Source organism: Branchiostoma lanceolatum, chromosome 19, assembly GCF_035083965.1.
Source record: "Branchiostoma lanceolatum isolate klBraLanc5 chromosome 19, klBraLanc5.hap2, whole genome shotgun sequence".
In the NCBI taxonomy this organism is placed as follows: Eukaryota; Metazoa; Chordata; class Leptocardii; order Amphioxiformes; family Branchiostomatidae; genus Branchiostoma; species Branchiostoma lanceolatum.
Genome location: NC_089740.1, coordinates 13,403,854 through 13,420,606, shown reverse-complemented (window position 1 = coordinate 13,420,606; position 16,753 = coordinate 13,403,854). Strand labels below are relative to the sequence as shown.

Sequence of the window (16,753 nt, the reverse complement as noted above, 5' to 3'; positions counted from 1 at the left end):
TGGAGGTCTCTCGTCGAGGGAAGAGCTTTGACATGGATTTCTGCATCGATGAGTCATCATGAGAGGAAGAACAGGACGGCTATTCTGGGGATCGATGCGTGTGTGGCCTTGGGGCTTGTGACGGTGAACGCCTCAGATGAGGACTAGGAGCCTCATTTATGAGTTTCTGGACGACACACTTCCAAGTCAGAGATTGTGGCCGGCGCCAGTGCCACAGAGGTGGGTGCAGTTATTACTAAATGTAAGAAAATGAGTCATTTGAAACTGAAAGGTTAATATTACCACTTTGGCTTGATATTGAAGAACTGAGTAAGCAGTTTTCAGCTATTTTGTAATGCACGGTAAACCTAATTCTTCAATACTTGAATTTTGCGGCAAACTGGACAAAGTGCAGAGAGTTGAAGAAGGACTGATTGCAGCTGCAGGATGTCCAGACTACTGCAGCAGCAGAGCACTTAAAGCATTTATGCATCAAGGTTCTCCTGACATTTGACCAACTTGCCAGGCATCACATGTTGTGACCACTGACACCAGTAACGTACTTTAATGTGCCTCGGCGGGAGTCTCATAATTTACAGAACCTTGAAGTACGGTGGTAGATATAGTAAAAAGCATGCGGACATTAAATACAACAACGATGCATGCTCCCGAAGCTACAACTGGAAGTTAACCAGGCAACAGTGGACGGGGTACAAGACCAAGCAAGGAAACTCAGCCAGCATGGGCCGCAGCCCAGGGCATCGTGGAAAGAGAACTAGCCACAATTAACCACAGATGGGAGAAGGCCTGCGAGAAGAACAGAGTGAGTGAATGTTTGAGTAAAAAAATAAACATTTTTGTCGATGGGGAGACTTGAAGTTATGGTAAGAATCAAATTTATGTTTAGGACTGGATATACAATATTGCAAGGAAGGAATAGACATGATAATTGTATTGTCCTTCATCAAGACCAACAAGGACCTGCAGACCAAGCTGGCCGACGTAACGAAGTCTCTGGAGGAGGAGACAAGGTAGAAGGTCAGCTTAAACACAAAGATCAGCACCCTGGAATCCCACATCTTGTACCTTACCAATGCCAACAACCACCTGCAGACACGGCTAGCGGACGTGAAGGAGAAGGAGACGAGGCCAAGACAGAAGCGCAGCCTCAACAGCACGAAGGACCGCAATACCAACAACGACCTGCAGACACAACTGGCCGACGTGAGGGTACATTTATTTCTTCTGGTAAAGATGAGCACTTAAACGAAGCCCACTTCTTATACCTTAACTGCCAATACAGTTAAGTTCGTGCCTCGCTGGCATTCATTCACGTCAACGTTTTTACATACGGTTCAAGATTTAGGGCGCACTATTTTTTTACCGCTACGTCACCGGGGGTCGCTGCGGAATACTATGTGCTGCTACCTTAAAACGTCCAAGACGTGCGTCCACTTCTAGATATTAGAGCTCCTCTCAAATCCTCAGGTGACTTACGTTACATTACGTCTTCAGTGGGATATGATTTCATGACTATATGAAATAGACAAGATAAAGTAGCAGAAGAGACGTCAAGACGAGGTACATGTAATTTTTGGCGAATGGTGACTGGAAGAAGGTAACCACGTTCCGGGTGGCTAACGGAGAGTCAGGGATAACGACGGAGAGGAAGGCCAAGGTGAAGGTCACTCATCGAAACAGGGACTTTGACCTAAAGTTCTGCATCAGGGACAGCGGCAGCCATACGCCTTTTCTGGGGCTTGATGCGTTGTTTGGACATTTGACGTTCAACGAGCTAGAATTAGAAGGTGTTCAGACCAAGAAACTCATTCGAAAGATAGAGGACGAGTTACTCCGGGGACTTTTGCTTGTCCTATTACACTCAGTACACTGTTGTTGATAGCAAAAATATAGATATTTAAGAATAGACATATCAAATCATACCTGTAATGGATTTCTCCCTTATGTTAAATGTTACCACAGAAAAGAATAAATCATTGCACAAAACTATGGTAACATTGAGAGGCATTTAGTTAAGTGGGGGCGCTATGTCATAAATTGTTGAATTAGTTGACTGGGAAAAGTTGCAAATTGTTCATTATTTTTGAGTTGCTTATGTATTCGCATGTACACGTATCTGTAAATTTCATTGTTGTTGGAATTCTAAATATATGCCCTTATATATGAGCAACTGCCTGGAATTTTACTGGCACTTCTTCACACACACAAAAATTGGAGGTCGAGTAAAAGTTCCTGAACTCAAGAAATCGCGGTCCCCCCCGTGCAGGAGGTGAGAATGTTCGAACAGTTCAACGAAACACCCTTGGAGACGAGGGAAGCGGCTACGGTGGGGGTCTCTCATCGAGGTAAGAGCTTTGACATGGATTTCTGCATCGATGAGAGGAAGAACAGGACGGCTATTTTGGGGATCGATGTGTAGAAGCTTGGGGTGGCTTCCCGGCAGGAGGTGAGACGGTTCGGACGGTTCAACTCGGACGGAATACCCCTTACGACGAGGGAAGCGGCTACGGCGAGGGTCTCTCATAGAGGGAAGAGCTTTGACATGGATTTCTGCATCGATGAGAGGAAGAACAGGACGGCTATTCTGGGGATCGATGTGTGTGTGGCCTTGGGGCTTGTGACGGTGAACGCTTCAGATGAGGACTCGGAGACATAGAGCCTAATCAATGAGTACTTTGTGGACGGCGCATTTCCAAGCAAGGTTCCAAGTAAGAGATTGTGGCATTAGGAGAGGCCCTTTACACGACTTTCCTCACTTCACTCAGGTGTAAATGAGTATCTAGCTTCGGTTAGGGACGTCCGTCGGATAGGACATTCTCGGTGTGAGTGGTTCAAAACCGACAGTCCTATGGCCGCACATGGGGCAATTGTCGTATTGAGGTCAACTGCGCGCCGAATGGCAGTCGCTATAGACCATTGAACTCCTCGCAATTCAGCCCGTGGCTGCGAAGAGATCGGCCTACCGGCCTACCCAATAATAAAAACAATGATGCACCTATATTTTATTTTATGCTTATCTACTTGGTATAGAATTTATTTTGTCCGTCAACTTCACTGGTATACATATTAACCATAGTGTATCATAAACATTTATATCTAATGGCATTTATTTGCAGAGGGCTACCTTGAGGCCTTGCACCCCATTTTAGGCCCTCTGGTGACAGGTTTCAATGTAAGTCCATAGGGGTTTAAATGTGATCTCAACAAAGTGCAAGTTGCAGTGATGTAAGATGTGTTGAAGTGTTACAAACAATGTCAAATTTTCTGTTTGAAGGTCAGTATTGGTTTATTGAAAGACCATGACCACATCTATGGCAAAGAGTGTATCCTGTCTAGTAATTAATTCTGTTAAGATATCCGCCATTGATAGACTTAATATTGAAACAAAGAAGCGAGTAGAAACAGACTCCTGGCGATAGAACCCGGGCCTTCCAGTCCACAAGCTGCACGCCCTAACCACCAGGCTATAAGGTCTGGTTAGACCGTTAGACTGGTCAGTTGCAGGTGCTTGAACCCCACAGTTACAATAATATATGCTAACTGGACTGTTCATCTGTTATACATGTAGGATCTCCTGCTGCTGCACGTTGTGGGCGGTGCAGTCCAATCACAGTACAATTATATTCTGGACCGCTCAGAACTGCGCAGCTCTCTTGAAGAACTACGTCGGCACAAGGCACATCAAGACAAGGTAGATGTCATTTTTGCAAGTCGCAGACTGTTCATGCCCTCAACACTGACATCAAAATTGATCTGAATTTCACAATTGGGAATAACCATTAGGTCATGGGAATATATCTCCAGTCTGGCCTGTAATTCATAAAAACCGCGAGTAACCTGAACTATCCATCCGTAAGTCTACTGCCTTCATCAGGTATGTAACGTTATATTGACTAAAGAAAAAATATTGCGACACTTAAAAAAAGCGAACCATGTAAGCACAACAAAACGTGGGAACCTTTAAACATTGCTGTAATATCAATGGATTGTTGCCACAAGCATTCATCTGTCAGTGCATGGGCAACTGTATTTTCTTGTGTTTTTAAAAATGTTTTGTTTATCTGTGTAAGGTTTTCAGTTGCGTCTATGTGGCGTACACTCCTGAACATGTACAGGTTGCCAATGGAAAGGCTTTCCTACGGGAGATACCGTACGGTAGATAGTTTTATCAAAGGTGAAACAATGGAATGTGGGTCATTGCTAATGGTACCTAATTTGCAGGTGCACATGCAAATACTATTAGGTAACCAGTAACGCTACTTAGCATAACCCACATAATGGCCATATTCCATTGGTAAAGTTTTCAGTTGCGTCTATGTGGCACAGCGTTAGAGTGCTCGGCACACTTCTTAACATGTACAGGTTGCCAGGCTGCTGACAGCACGAGGCACGCTTTAATTATTATTTATATCTTACTAAAGCAATGTTCTATGTGCCTTTAGAACAACAAATTGATTTAAATGGGACCAGAAATCGGTAGAATGGTTTTAAACTTGTACATTTTAGCCTGTTGTCTTAGTTTGTAACATCACCCTGAATGTAGACACAAATCAGAGTGAGCCTGAGGGGAAAATTCCCCGGCATAGAGGAGACGTCCAGGTTTGGTACAGCAGGCAGACAGACAGTGTGAATGTAGATGGTATTTTACAGAATGTGCAATAAATGTTATTTCTGCTGCAGTCACCTGCATTGTTGACATCCCTACAGTAGTACAATTATCAATCACTTATCTCAGAAATCTTTGATTTGTATCTAATCCTCATCGTTTTCCCCTACAGCACTGGTGGAAAGTCGGTATTGCAGAGAGGATTGGGATTGCTCCCTCCTCACATTGCAACCTCCTAACATTATCAGAGGCCAGGGCCCTGGCGAGGCATGAGTGAGTAGACAGACATTTTGTTTGTTATTGGCATAATCTGGGCGGTAAGATGCCTTATGCCGTCACATACCAGCTTTGTACTGAAACTTGTGAAAGTGTGTATCCAGCAGAAGATTGGGATTGTTCCTGCATTTAATTTTTGGCGAATGGTGACTGAAGAAGGTAACCACGTTCCGGCCGGCTAACGGAGAGTCAAGGATAAAGACGGAGAGGAAGGCCAGTGTGAAGGTCACTAGTGCTCCCTACCCTCCTGAACATGTACAGGTTGCCATGCTGCTGGCAGCATGAGGCACACTGGTCTGATTATTGTATGTTCAATTTTTTTCATCATCATTTATCATCTTACATATACGGGTGATGCATGGATATCATATATAGAATACATAAATGCCATATATGTAAAAAAAAATGAAAGAAAGGGAAGGACAGTCGGCACTATAAGTCACTCTACGCCGAGAAAAGGAAGGACAGTCGGCACTATAAGTACCTATATGCCAAGAAAAGGAAGGAGTGAGTCGCATCTGATATTGTCAATAACAAACACAGCCATTCTTCCCTCTCATGGAAGTCATATGTCGTGGAAGACCACCTTCTGCCTATTCTCTCATGGCATCTGTGGCTCTCTTATCATAATAGCCCAGAGACATGTCCGGACTTGACTGCATTGCTGTGGCCGGGGATTTATCAAGCAAAACAGTCATTTCTAACGTTACCATCATACTAGGTAAAATATATATCCATAGAAACCTGAACTATCCATCCGTAAGTCTACTGCCTTCATTAGGTATGTAAAATTGATTAAAGAAAAAATATTGCGAAACTAAAAAGCAAACTATGTAAGCACAACAAAAAGTGGGAACCTTTAAACATTGCTTTGTAATATCAATGGATTTTCATCTGCCAGTGTACGGACACCTGTATTTTCTTGTGTGTCTTTTTAAAATGGTTTTCAGTGGTGTCTATGCATGTGGCGTAATGGCAGAGCGCTCGGCTGGCAAACAATGTGTCCCGGATTCGATCCCTGGCTGTGCCCAGAGACATGTCTGGACTTGAGCCCCGACGTTGTGCCCGTGGGAAAGGCATATTCCCACTCAACTAGTATAGGGACAAGTCTCCAACGGCAGTTGCCTTGTTTCATGTCTTTGTATGTTTTGTTTATATCTGTATAAAGTTTTGAAAAAAAAAGAAGATCTGCCCCAATATTACATGGTGCGCAGGGATTGCGGCTTGTCAGGGCACAAACTAGTACCTGATTGCAAATAAGGCAATGCCGGAACACCAAGACGCCAAAATTCTGCCACTATCCCTTGTGAGACTGACTTACGCCCACAGTAATACAAATTTGCAAGAAGGACATGTATTTGTTAGTACTTTTGTTACTGGCGACCAGGCAGAAGCGCCGATGCTGGTTGTGCAGAGTTCATGCACGATGATAACGCTTTATACGTAACAATGTTTTTTTTTACAGAAGCCAGAAAAAAAAAACATCCTATTAACGTGTTCATTTTAATACGACATACCTGAATAAATAGATAAGTTAATAAATAGGTCGTCATCAAATTCCGTCATGATCGTCATCAAATTCCCACTGACATTTTCAGGCAACGCCAAAGAATGTAATATCCAAGTTATTTGTTATTCTTAATAATGGTAAGAATACATTCTTATCCAGCGTTTAAAACACGATCTCATTTATTCCATGTGCGTCGCACTTAATGTTTTGTTTTACTTGACAAAGGCGCTGACCTATCTGTAGCTGAACTGACGGAGCAAAGGAGTATTTTTTATAAAATTGTTCGAGCTGGGGCTGAGATACTGTTACATAAAAGGTTGAAATGATGTTCAACGCATTTGCAGCTCCGTTGAACTTCTGTGTGGGGTAAGATTGTTGTATTTTTTTTATAAATAAATATATACTAAACAAGCCTGTACACAATGGTTCAGGCAAATTCCCAATCATTGTCTAGAAGGTGGAACTGTGTAGCACAAAATAATAATTCAAATACCGTATATGTATTTAACAGAGTGTCCTACAACGATACAGTCGTCGCTACAACGCTGGGCGTAGCACCAACTCGTATTTCCTATGCATTTATAGTTTGTAATCATATCTAACATGATCTGACTCATCAAATAATTCATAGTGTTTAAGGACCAAAAGGAAAACGGGATTATAATAAAAAGTCCACATCATTTCTGTCCATAACTGGGTGGACAGTTTAGAGATCAGTTTGTATAGATGCTTGTGACATGTGACAAAGTAAAATTATCTGTATCATATTGTTTGTCAATAGACTTTCTAATAGAAAGATAAAGAACGATATTAGCGTGTATGCAATGTGATACAGCGGTTTCATTAAACAAAGCGTCTCTGCCATTACAATTTCTGATACGTAGAGACATTACCACAACATGGTTGTTCCAGGTAACTCGCTTTGTAAAGCCAAAAGTGGATCTTCCAGCCAGCCCATCTAAGCTACACTTTATCAGCCCCATCTGTTCCGAAGAACAGTCCCCGAGGTCTGGGTTTCCGAGAGGCTGACAAGTGGGTTTAAATCTGACTAACATAAGATAACCCCCCCCGAGCTGGCTGGAATCTCCAGAATTTTTTGAAAGCAAGTTAACCCAGTAACCAAGTGTAGAAAGTTCCCAGTAAATGCACGCTGTGAGGAAAAACAATCTTCATATTGTTGGTCGACTAATAAAGCGAAGTCCGTAATAAACAAGAAATAATGTTAGTGTGAGAGGGTAGAATAGAAGAATCTTCTGCAAAATAGGATAGTGGCACTTTCGTTTGGGCGGCTCTCCATTTAAACATTATCTCAAATTTGAAAGAGAAGGAAATATCGCGAAGTTATAGAATAAGAGTGAAGGAAGAAGTATAAGGAAATTAAAGTTGTCCTTCATTCATAATACCAAAATATGCGTGGCTACACTGAAACGTTGAGAAGGCACAAACATGGCGGTCATACGTACTGCAATAGAACACACGACAAGGCCGGAAATATTACCAAGGAATGAGAAGTTATGTAACATGGCCGAAATATTTTTTGTGGCAGTCAAAGAAGCGGCAAGGAGGAATAAAATGGCAGAAACCGCCTCACAACTTCGCAAACTAGGAATATTGGCAATTATTTCAGTTTGGACCGCTCATTTCATCATTTTCATGTCATCTCAATGCTTAGAAAATATCGCGAAGTTATGGGGTAAGAAAGAAGGGGAGTAAGGACATTTTAGCTGTCCTTCTTTCATAGTAGTGCCCAAAGATGTGCAGCTACACTGACTAGTTGGGAGGGCACAATGCAGCCGAATCGTGACCCGACTGGAAATCGTACCAAGAAGTTAGAAATTCTGTAGTATAGCCACAGAATTCACACGATAGCTTATAACGACCTTCCCCAACACATAAGTGCCACATAGAAGCGGCAGGAAGAAGTACAATGCCAGAAACCACCTCACAACAGACACGTCGGAGACATGTCCGAACATGGCGGTCACGCAAGCCAAAACTTCGCCGAGCCGACACTGAGCCAAAAAAATTGAAATAAAGAACGGAATTCCCAACGCTACCACTCGAACTTCCTCCTGCAATAGCCCAACTCTCTCGTCAACTCATAGGTGGAGTTTGAAGACGAAAAGTGAGCAAAATTGAGGAAAAGGGAGTACGGAATGAACACCACGCCAAACACAAGCAAGCCCAACCACTAGCCGCTGCCGACTGACTAACATGCTCTCACACGTCTTGAATACAACATAAATATCCTTCCGCGTGACACTTTCAACATCAAAGAACCAAATTCACAATCGTAGAGAGACAAAACTATACCTTCTTAACATGGTTGAAAATTTTCATGAGAAAAAACGCAAGTAGCTTTCGCTAGGTTTTAACTAGATGGCTGAACAAAATTGACACTAGTTTTTGTCTGCACTTGAATACAGGAGAGATGCGGCAGTCTGTGGCGGGAAACAGGTGACAGGTGACAGGCAAACACAATTCAGTTTAATGTACGACGTCATCACGAGCCAAAATCTAATGGGGCCTGTATGGGGGTTCCAAAAAAGCTTTACTCTAAATTTTGGAGGCTCTCGAGGACGTGATATGGAAAATTTTGTTGTTGTTGTGTGTTTGTGTAGATTTCTCTATCATTCTGTAGCCCTTGCAAGGAATAACTTGTTCTTGGTCTTCAGCAATGACTACATTCACGGGGTATAACGTACGTCACGGGATGGCCAGACACATTCGGTGGTCGCAGAGATCTATCAGCCGCAACGCGCAGACACATTCGACGCGCCGCGGAAAAATCAGCCGTCCGCGCGGACCTATCAGCCGCAACGCGCAGACAAATTCGACGCCGCGCGGACCTATCAGCCCTTCGCGAGGAAAACTCAGTCGTGGGACAGCGCCATCAGGTGTCTCACTACTGCCTTCAGAGAGCGCTGGAAAGCCCGCGCCAAGGTAGGTCCTCCACAATTTCCTTCTCTAGCGTCATATAGAGACATCGACTGGTAATCTAACTAGGCCTATCAGGTGCCAGACTATCTTAGGGTCATCCGGAGCCAGAAATAATCGGCAGGTCTTCAAATTAAGTCGAGATATAGGGAGAACAGTTCTCAATCGGTGACACACCACATCGAAGTTGTCAAGGTAAACAGTGGCTAATGTCGTATTTTGGGCCATTAGAAGCAAAGACATCGGCGGTTTTGACGTCTTTTAGTGTGATTGGGTGTCCAGAACAACGTAACATACTCTGGAACTGATACAATATGCCCACAGAGCGAAAATCATGTGGTAGAAGTGATACCGCTATATGTCGCCCCCCTCCCCATTTTCCAGTAAAGTTACGGCCAATATCTTATGTAGTAGTATAGTAAGCATTAACAGGCAATAGTGTTTTTGTCGCCTCGATTGATTTTGGCGATATGCGGGGAATACCTTCTATCACTTTAAGGGATTATCCTCATCTAGATGATTCAACGAACATCTCATACGTTTCTCGCAAGATTGTTTACTATATTGTTACTACTATTACCCAGGTATAATGTGTCACTGCAAGTAATCAACCCTGACATTTTTCAGAAATGACTCGTCGACTCAGGTTGACACTACATCCGCGGAAAAGGTGTAGAAACAAAACAACGGGCACCTGGAAAGCAAACACGCGAAGTTGACGATGTATGGGTAACAGAAGATAACATTGGCATTGATGACAGCACTGCAGCAAGTCCCAGGCAGAAAGAGACACAACTCTCCTGGTCAACTCCTACTCGAGCTAGCGTCAACGACACTTTTTCTGGACTGTAGGCTTCTCTCCCTTTATACGAAAGGCACTAAGCAACGGAAATCATACAATGTACAACTGGAATATTTGAATAACTCCATATTTGCCGTAGAAATCTATATATTCATAGAGATATGTATTGAGTAGATATTGGATGAAGACTATACTTTGTCAGGTTGTTATATTCACAGATGTAGGTAATGGACCATCTCAGCGTTGCATAATTGTACTGACCATCCGTATTTCCTGAAATGTTAATCCAAAAATGACACACAAAATATAGTTATATATAACTAGATTTATTCTGGTTGTTTACAAAATATATATTTGCTGAATTGCAATACCATGTTCTTGATCTTGTTATACATCACTTGGCAAATGACTATGTTGTAATCATATTGCACTGTAGCTTAATCTATTGCTATAGATTACAAATTAAAGTATTCTGATCGTTTATAAATATTGACTCTTGAAAAAAGAAGAACAAAGTCAAAACCAATCAAATACCGAGTCTCGGCGCCGTGATTTTCCCAACACTACAGATGAAAATATGTCACTGTACAGGTGCACTATACACAAGGTATACCTTCTTGTGAAACAACAAATATAATCATATGAACCAGAATTACTGCATGATTACACACAAGTTCTTCCTTTTTATGAAACCTGTGTTCACACTTGTAGCACTGACAAACGTCTTTACTCTGGGATTGTCATGGGTTCTGTGATGATGTTTCAGGACTTCTTATACTATGACTTAAAGGACTTTCCACGTTTGTCACAAAAATCCCAATCTGAGTGCACTATCATGTGCGTCTTCACTTGAACTCTTTCTGACAAACTGGGCACTCCTTGGATGATTCAACTTAGTGATCCTGAAAGTCTCTAGCATAAATAAAGTATTTATTGCACAACCCACACTAAATGGCTGGTCCTTTATCAGCCCCATGGCAGCGACGCTTGTGTTCAGCTACTGAACCGCTGTTCGCTTAGCACTTGCAATGTGTACACAGACTGCACTGTAGTCCTGCGTGTGGGGGAGGAGACATCCTTTTCTACATCTTCAGCTGGCAAAACCACACCAGGTAGGTCATCAGACTCGTTGGACTCTTCCAAAGACACTGAACCCTCACTGGATCCACTGGTGCTGGTGTTTGAACGGGATCCACTGGTGCTGGTGTTTGAACGGGATCCACTGGTGCTGTTACTTGAAGACCAGGTACCCTGTCCCTCCCCAAGGCATGGCTTGTCAGGTGGTTCTTCATCTCCCTCCTGAAGGCTGGACTTGTAGGGTAGAACAGGTGGTTTTACATTTGTGGTCACATGCACAAACCTGTCCTACTCATCAAACTCCATGGCTGAAATGCAAATTCCAAAAATGAATGCCTTTGTCTGGATAAACATTGATGACTCTGCATCTTCATTGAAATGACCACAACAGTATCGCTTCTTATGGCTTTAATACTGCTATAAGAGCTAACATCGTTCTAGTACTTCTACACATGGTGGTTCGTACTGAAGGATGGGGGAGGGGGGCGTTATATAGCGGTATCACTTCTACCACATATTTTCGCTCTGTGGGCATATTATATCAATTCCAGAGTATGTTACGTTGTTCTGGACACCCAATCACACTAAAATACGTCAAAACCGCCGATGTCTTTGCTTCTAATGGCCCAAAATACGGCATTAGCCACTGTTTACCTTGACAACTTCGATGTGGTGTGTCACCGATTGAGAACTGTTCTCCCTATATCTCGACTTAATTTGAAGACCTGCCGATTATTTCTGGCTCCGGATGACCCTAAGATAGTCTGGCACCTGATAGGCCTAGTTAGATTACCAGTCGATGTCTCTATATGACGCTAGAGAAGGAAATTGTGGAGGACCTACCTTGGCGCGGGCTTTCCAGCGCTCTCTGAAGGCAGTAGTGAGACACCTGATGGCGCTGTCCCACGACTGAGTTTTCCTCGCGAAGGGCTGATAGGTCCGCGCGGCGTCGAATTTGTCTGCGCGTTGCGGCTGATAGGTCCGCGCGGACGGCTGATTTTTCCGCGGCGCGTCGAATGTGTCTGCGCGTTGCGGCTGATAGATCTCTGCGACCACCGAATGTGTCTGGCCATCCCGTGACGTACGTTATACCCCGTGACATTGGGCTCTGCCCCCTATTTCTCTCTCTCTCCATATATATATGTAAAACTCCAAGAGGGTCTGCATGGGGGGCACTGATCAGTTACATGACTGGTGCCTTTCTTTGTTAATCTCCGTATTCTGTATGGACTTATGTGGTGAACTTAAGAAGTCACTCACTAGATCATTCACTCTCAATCGCAGGCTTACCCAGACACTTTCACCCACTCATTTTCACCCACTCACTCACAATCTAAGATTAAGACTCATCTAATAATCATTTGTTCGTCTATATTTGTCTTGCAATGGTTAACCCAACAAATATTTCTACCATATCATCAATAGGACTTCAACTTTGGAATGTTTAGCTAAATCTTTTGGAAAACGGGCTTGACATTTTCTATTGAAACAGAATCAGATACAAAGTCATGTTTATTTCAATGCAAGGAGGTTTTATATCCCTCCTTGTTCAATGTAAATTCTTTTATTGACAGAAATCCCATACAAGTTCAGAAGAGAATGAACTTTTCACATTTGCAGATAGGCTTGTTGCACACTTAAATGGATATATCATACATTTGCCATAAAGAATTAAATACACTGTAAAAGACATTCTCACAACTATTGCAATATCAAAGATCATATTGCAAACAGAAATGTCAAATCTTACTCTAAAGATTGGTATCATTGTCAGTGTTTGCACTAGTTGTTGGAGTTCGGCTTTGGTTTTGTGCCGCCGGTCCTCTCTTTGACTTGTAAGGTTTTACAGCTACTTCAGAGTGCTAAAGGTTAAGCAACTACTACCAAATAGTATGGAAGTTATATTAACTTCTTAATGGCAAGAAAAAGTGGAAGAAATATATCAATGAATATCTTTTTTCTTTAATAACATATCAAAATTCAATGATGACTATAGCTATATTATCTTGCAATAAATACAAAGTTTTGCAGACCATACATAATAAATGTATTTTTTTGTTCATAACCTATTGCCTGCTTTTGACATAACTTGACTATGAGTTTCTAATAGCTCTTTGGTGGTGTTAGCTAGTTCAGGATCCTTTGACCAACGATACCTCCCCACCTACACATGTACACTTAGTTGAGGTTCATATTTTATTACTATGAAATCTGCTTTTGGCATTAATGAATGTCCTTGGTTTTCAAACGAGTAAACAAATTCAGCCAGATGACAAGATGAAAACAAAAGGATGGCAGAAAAAGCTATATGACTGTGTATCAATTTACAGAATTTCCTTTCAGAGTTGATATATAGCTTAGCACTATCTTTCTAAATCCAAGTACCAAGAAACTACTGTTGCACAAACAGTTCAGTTTAAACCCCTGGCTTTTACTCTCCAAGCAGATGAGGGGTTTCGACTGGTTTTTGACGTGTTTCTAGGCATTTTTGTCGGGCTTTCTACTTTGTCATGTTTTTTTGGGCTATACAAAGAAAACATGACAAAGTAGAAAGCCCGACAAAAACGCCTAGAAACACATCAAAAACCAGCCGAAACCCCTCCTCTGCTTGGAGAGTACCTGGCTTTGCCAAGTGACACTTATAGAGATCTAGGGTAGTCCTTGAGGGGCAGTGAAACTACTGAAGGGGACTGATCGCCACTTTGTTATCATTTCTTGAGTATATCTATTTGCACGCAACATTGCTTAACTAAGACAGGATAGTTAGAAAAGACAGCCTTCATACTTCATACTCACATATGTACAAACTGTCACATATCTTTCTCACAGTGCAAACTTTTCACATTTTACTGTTTAACAGCATTCAGTAATCTCAGTAATTAGACAGGGCGCAGATCTATATAGGACATCGGTCCTCTAGGTCAAAGGTTAGCCCATTTGCCACTTGAGGCCCCCTTCTCCGGGGCCTGCAATGTCGGCTTTTTGCTCGGCCTCTGCTTTTCTTTTCTGTGCCCGCTTCACTCCCTCTGGGTCCTTCAGTCCTCTTGACTCAGTCTGCAAAAATAGAGATGATATTAAGGATATTATATCAATTGATTATAGTATGGTAGCAAATGAGTGATAGAACACATATTTTCGTTCCTATTTGCTAGTCAAATCTAAAATGAGACTGCATGCCTTTTTCTATCGAATATAATCAGCTGGTCTACACTCCATCAAATCCATCAGACCGCTCTAATAATTCATCATAAAAAAAATAATTAAAAAAAAAAAAAATTAACGGTTCTCAGTGGCAAATGTGCTAGATGTTGGCACATCGGCAACCAAATCCGCAGTGTGTTTTTTGGCACACAGTTTGACAGATTAGCCGAATAGGCTCGGTGGGCGTCACTCCACCGTCCGGGAAGGAAGTGTAAAGTGCCTTTCCCAAGGGCACAACGTCGGGGCATGGTGAGTATCGAACTCGGGACCTATTGATTCCGAGTTCAACGCACTAACCGTTACGCCACGCCGACGTCACTCATAGAGATTCATCATAGAGAGTAACAAAAATGTAGATGAATTTTATATTAGGTAATGTATGATAACGTGCATAAGGCATAGCCACTACTTTCCTGAATTTAGCGTAATAGTACTTATAATAAGCATTGTCAGTATAAAACCAATCAGCTTGTGCTCTAACACTACTACTAGTACTACAGAAGTGGTCCTGGTTAAATTCTTTACTGGGTTTGTGATAGTGTTAAAAATGCACTCTTTCAATAAAGTATTCCTTCAGAATAGCCTGTTTGATTAACACAAGCCATCAAACTCAGATATGCTGTATTATCCCATTCTATTTGGAAGAATTCTACTTACAGCTTGCTGTCGTTTTTCTGCGGCCTCTAGCATCTGCTGTCGTCTCTCCTCAGGGTCGGGAGTTTCGATGTAGTCGTCGGCCTGGCCTTGTAAGCAGGGTAAGCAGCCTCCCATTCTCAACAATCTGAAACAACAGTGAGTAAAGCTGTATACCTAAACAAATTTTGGTGGAGCGAAGAAAGTCATGTAAGGACACAAGGCCTAGCCAGGAATGACAGGAATCGAACTGTGACCTCTCGATCCCGCGGCCAATAGCCAATTAAATCCACTGTACTACTTCTAGTACTGGTAGTACTGTAAATGCAGAAATGTTCGTGAAAACCACCGCAAACATTTTTGTCCAATACTGTAGCAGTATGTGACTATTAGCGCTGCCGCAAACTGAAAACCACCACGAACACTCATTTACAGTATTCTCTTAAAGCATAATGCATGATTTCATTTATTGATCTTAATTGTACAAATGTCCCTGCAATATGATTAAACTATAGTTGAAAGTTGGAGACGAGCGCTTATCAACATGCTGTAGGATCAACATACATGTAATGAATTGAAATTTGACTTGATGAGTATGATAAATCACTTACAACATATGGATCAAGAGCTAGGATCCAGACTGCCTTGAACCTCGTTGGATATAGCCTGAGTGTCATCCTGGATATAACCTCCTTGGATAGATATACATGTACTACGTGAAAGTTTTATATCGTGATGCAACTTGCCCCCCTCCCACCCTTGTATACCTGTTGCAAATTTCGGCATACTGCCACTTTCTGCGCATACGTTTTACAACTCGATCACTAATCTAACACAAGACAAAGTCTTACCACACAAGAAACCCTCGGAAAGCGGAGAAATAGTGTAGAAATGGTCCAATAACACCAAAACACAAGTCTTCGTCGAAGGAAAATGGGACAAAAACATGCCCCGCCCACTTGGCTTGTGACGTCACGGGTAAATAGTCAAACATCGTTTCTTCTGACGTAGGGGGTTTCTTCCAATTTTATTGTTTCAAAACGAAAAAAAATAATATTTGCAGAACAAAATTATTTTAGTAAATATAGAACACATGTCATTTCAAACTTGAAAATGTACACATTTAGACGATTTTGTACTGTATATGAATAAAATAAAACAGTTTGAACATCCCCATTAGAGAAAGTGAGTATGGCCTAATTGCGATGGGCATGCGCACTGCGGTCGCTGTTAGCAACGCTGCCAAATATTTTTGTAATCGGCAACATGTCTTACTCACCTTGAGTTTCACCTGCGTGCCTCTGTCGCCGCGAAACGTTCAGGTGTGGCAGCCAAGTTTAACACAAAAGGACGATAGAGAGTGGGAATCGAACCCCTCAACCCCCAGGGATTTTTAGGAGAGAAGAGAGTTCATTTAGGAACACAGGTAAGCGTTTGTCTGTGTTGTTTTTTGTGCTTACACACGCAGAATTCATAATGCGGTACAGTATACAGGTGTGTGCTTTATGCAGGTAGGATTCAGTGTTAAGGCTTCGGGAATTTGTTTTCTGTGTCTTGTAGATCTTGCAGTGGCAAAGATCTTAATTTTTGAAGGGCTGGGATGAAAAAAATGACTGTTTCTTGAAGTTTTTACCAGTGGCTTTTGTTTGTTTACCTTATTTGAGAACGTGCAAAGAATGAATGAATGAAAGTTAATGGTATGCGATATATA

The 16,753-nt window shown here is 42.1% G+C and overlaps 2 protein-coding genes and 2 long non-coding RNA genes across 6 annotated transcripts in view; 2 read left to right on the top strand and 2 right to left on the bottom strand.

The window, feature by feature from the left end:
• The first annotated feature begins 9,081 nt into the window (after positions 1–9,081).
• On the top strand, positions 9,082–10,662 carry LOC136425415 (uncharacterized). Its single transcript, XR_010754027.1, has 2 exons — positions 9,082–9,335; positions 9,957–10,662. It is a non-coding gene; the product is annotated as an uncharacterized lncRNA (long non-coding RNA).
• On the bottom strand, positions 10,437–12,307 carry LOC136425416 (uncharacterized). Its single transcript, XR_010754028.1, has 2 exons — positions 12,052–12,307; positions 10,437–11,516 (listed from the first exon to the last, which is right to left on the bottom strand). It is a non-coding gene; the product is annotated as an uncharacterized lncRNA (long non-coding RNA).
• A 412-nt stretch (positions 12,308–12,719) lies between these two features.
• On the bottom strand, positions 12,720–16,013 carry LOC136425495 (small VCP/p97-interacting protein-like). Its single transcript, XM_066414375.1, has 3 exons — positions 15,894–16,013; positions 15,067–15,190; positions 12,720–14,262 (listed from the first exon to the last, which is right to left on the bottom strand). The coding sequence occupies exons 2-3, from the start codon at positions 15,178–15,180 to the stop codon at positions 14,137–14,139; spliced, it is 240 nt and encodes a 79-aa protein (XP_066270472.1). The 5' UTR covers positions 15,181–15,190; positions 15,894–16,013; the 3' UTR covers positions 12,720–14,136.
• Positions 16,014–16,275: 262 nt separating this feature from the next.
• Positions 16,276–16,753, top strand: part of LOC136424940 (lipoxygenase homology domain-containing protein 1-like) — a 45,269-nt gene continuing 44,791 nt past the window's right edge. For all 3 annotated transcript variants that reach the window (XM_066413594.1, XM_066413593.1, XM_066413592.1), the window contains exon 1: positions 16,276–16,468. The gene's annotated coding sequence lies outside the window, so the exon portion shown is untranslated. The remainder of the gene's footprint in view (positions 16,469–16,753) is intronic.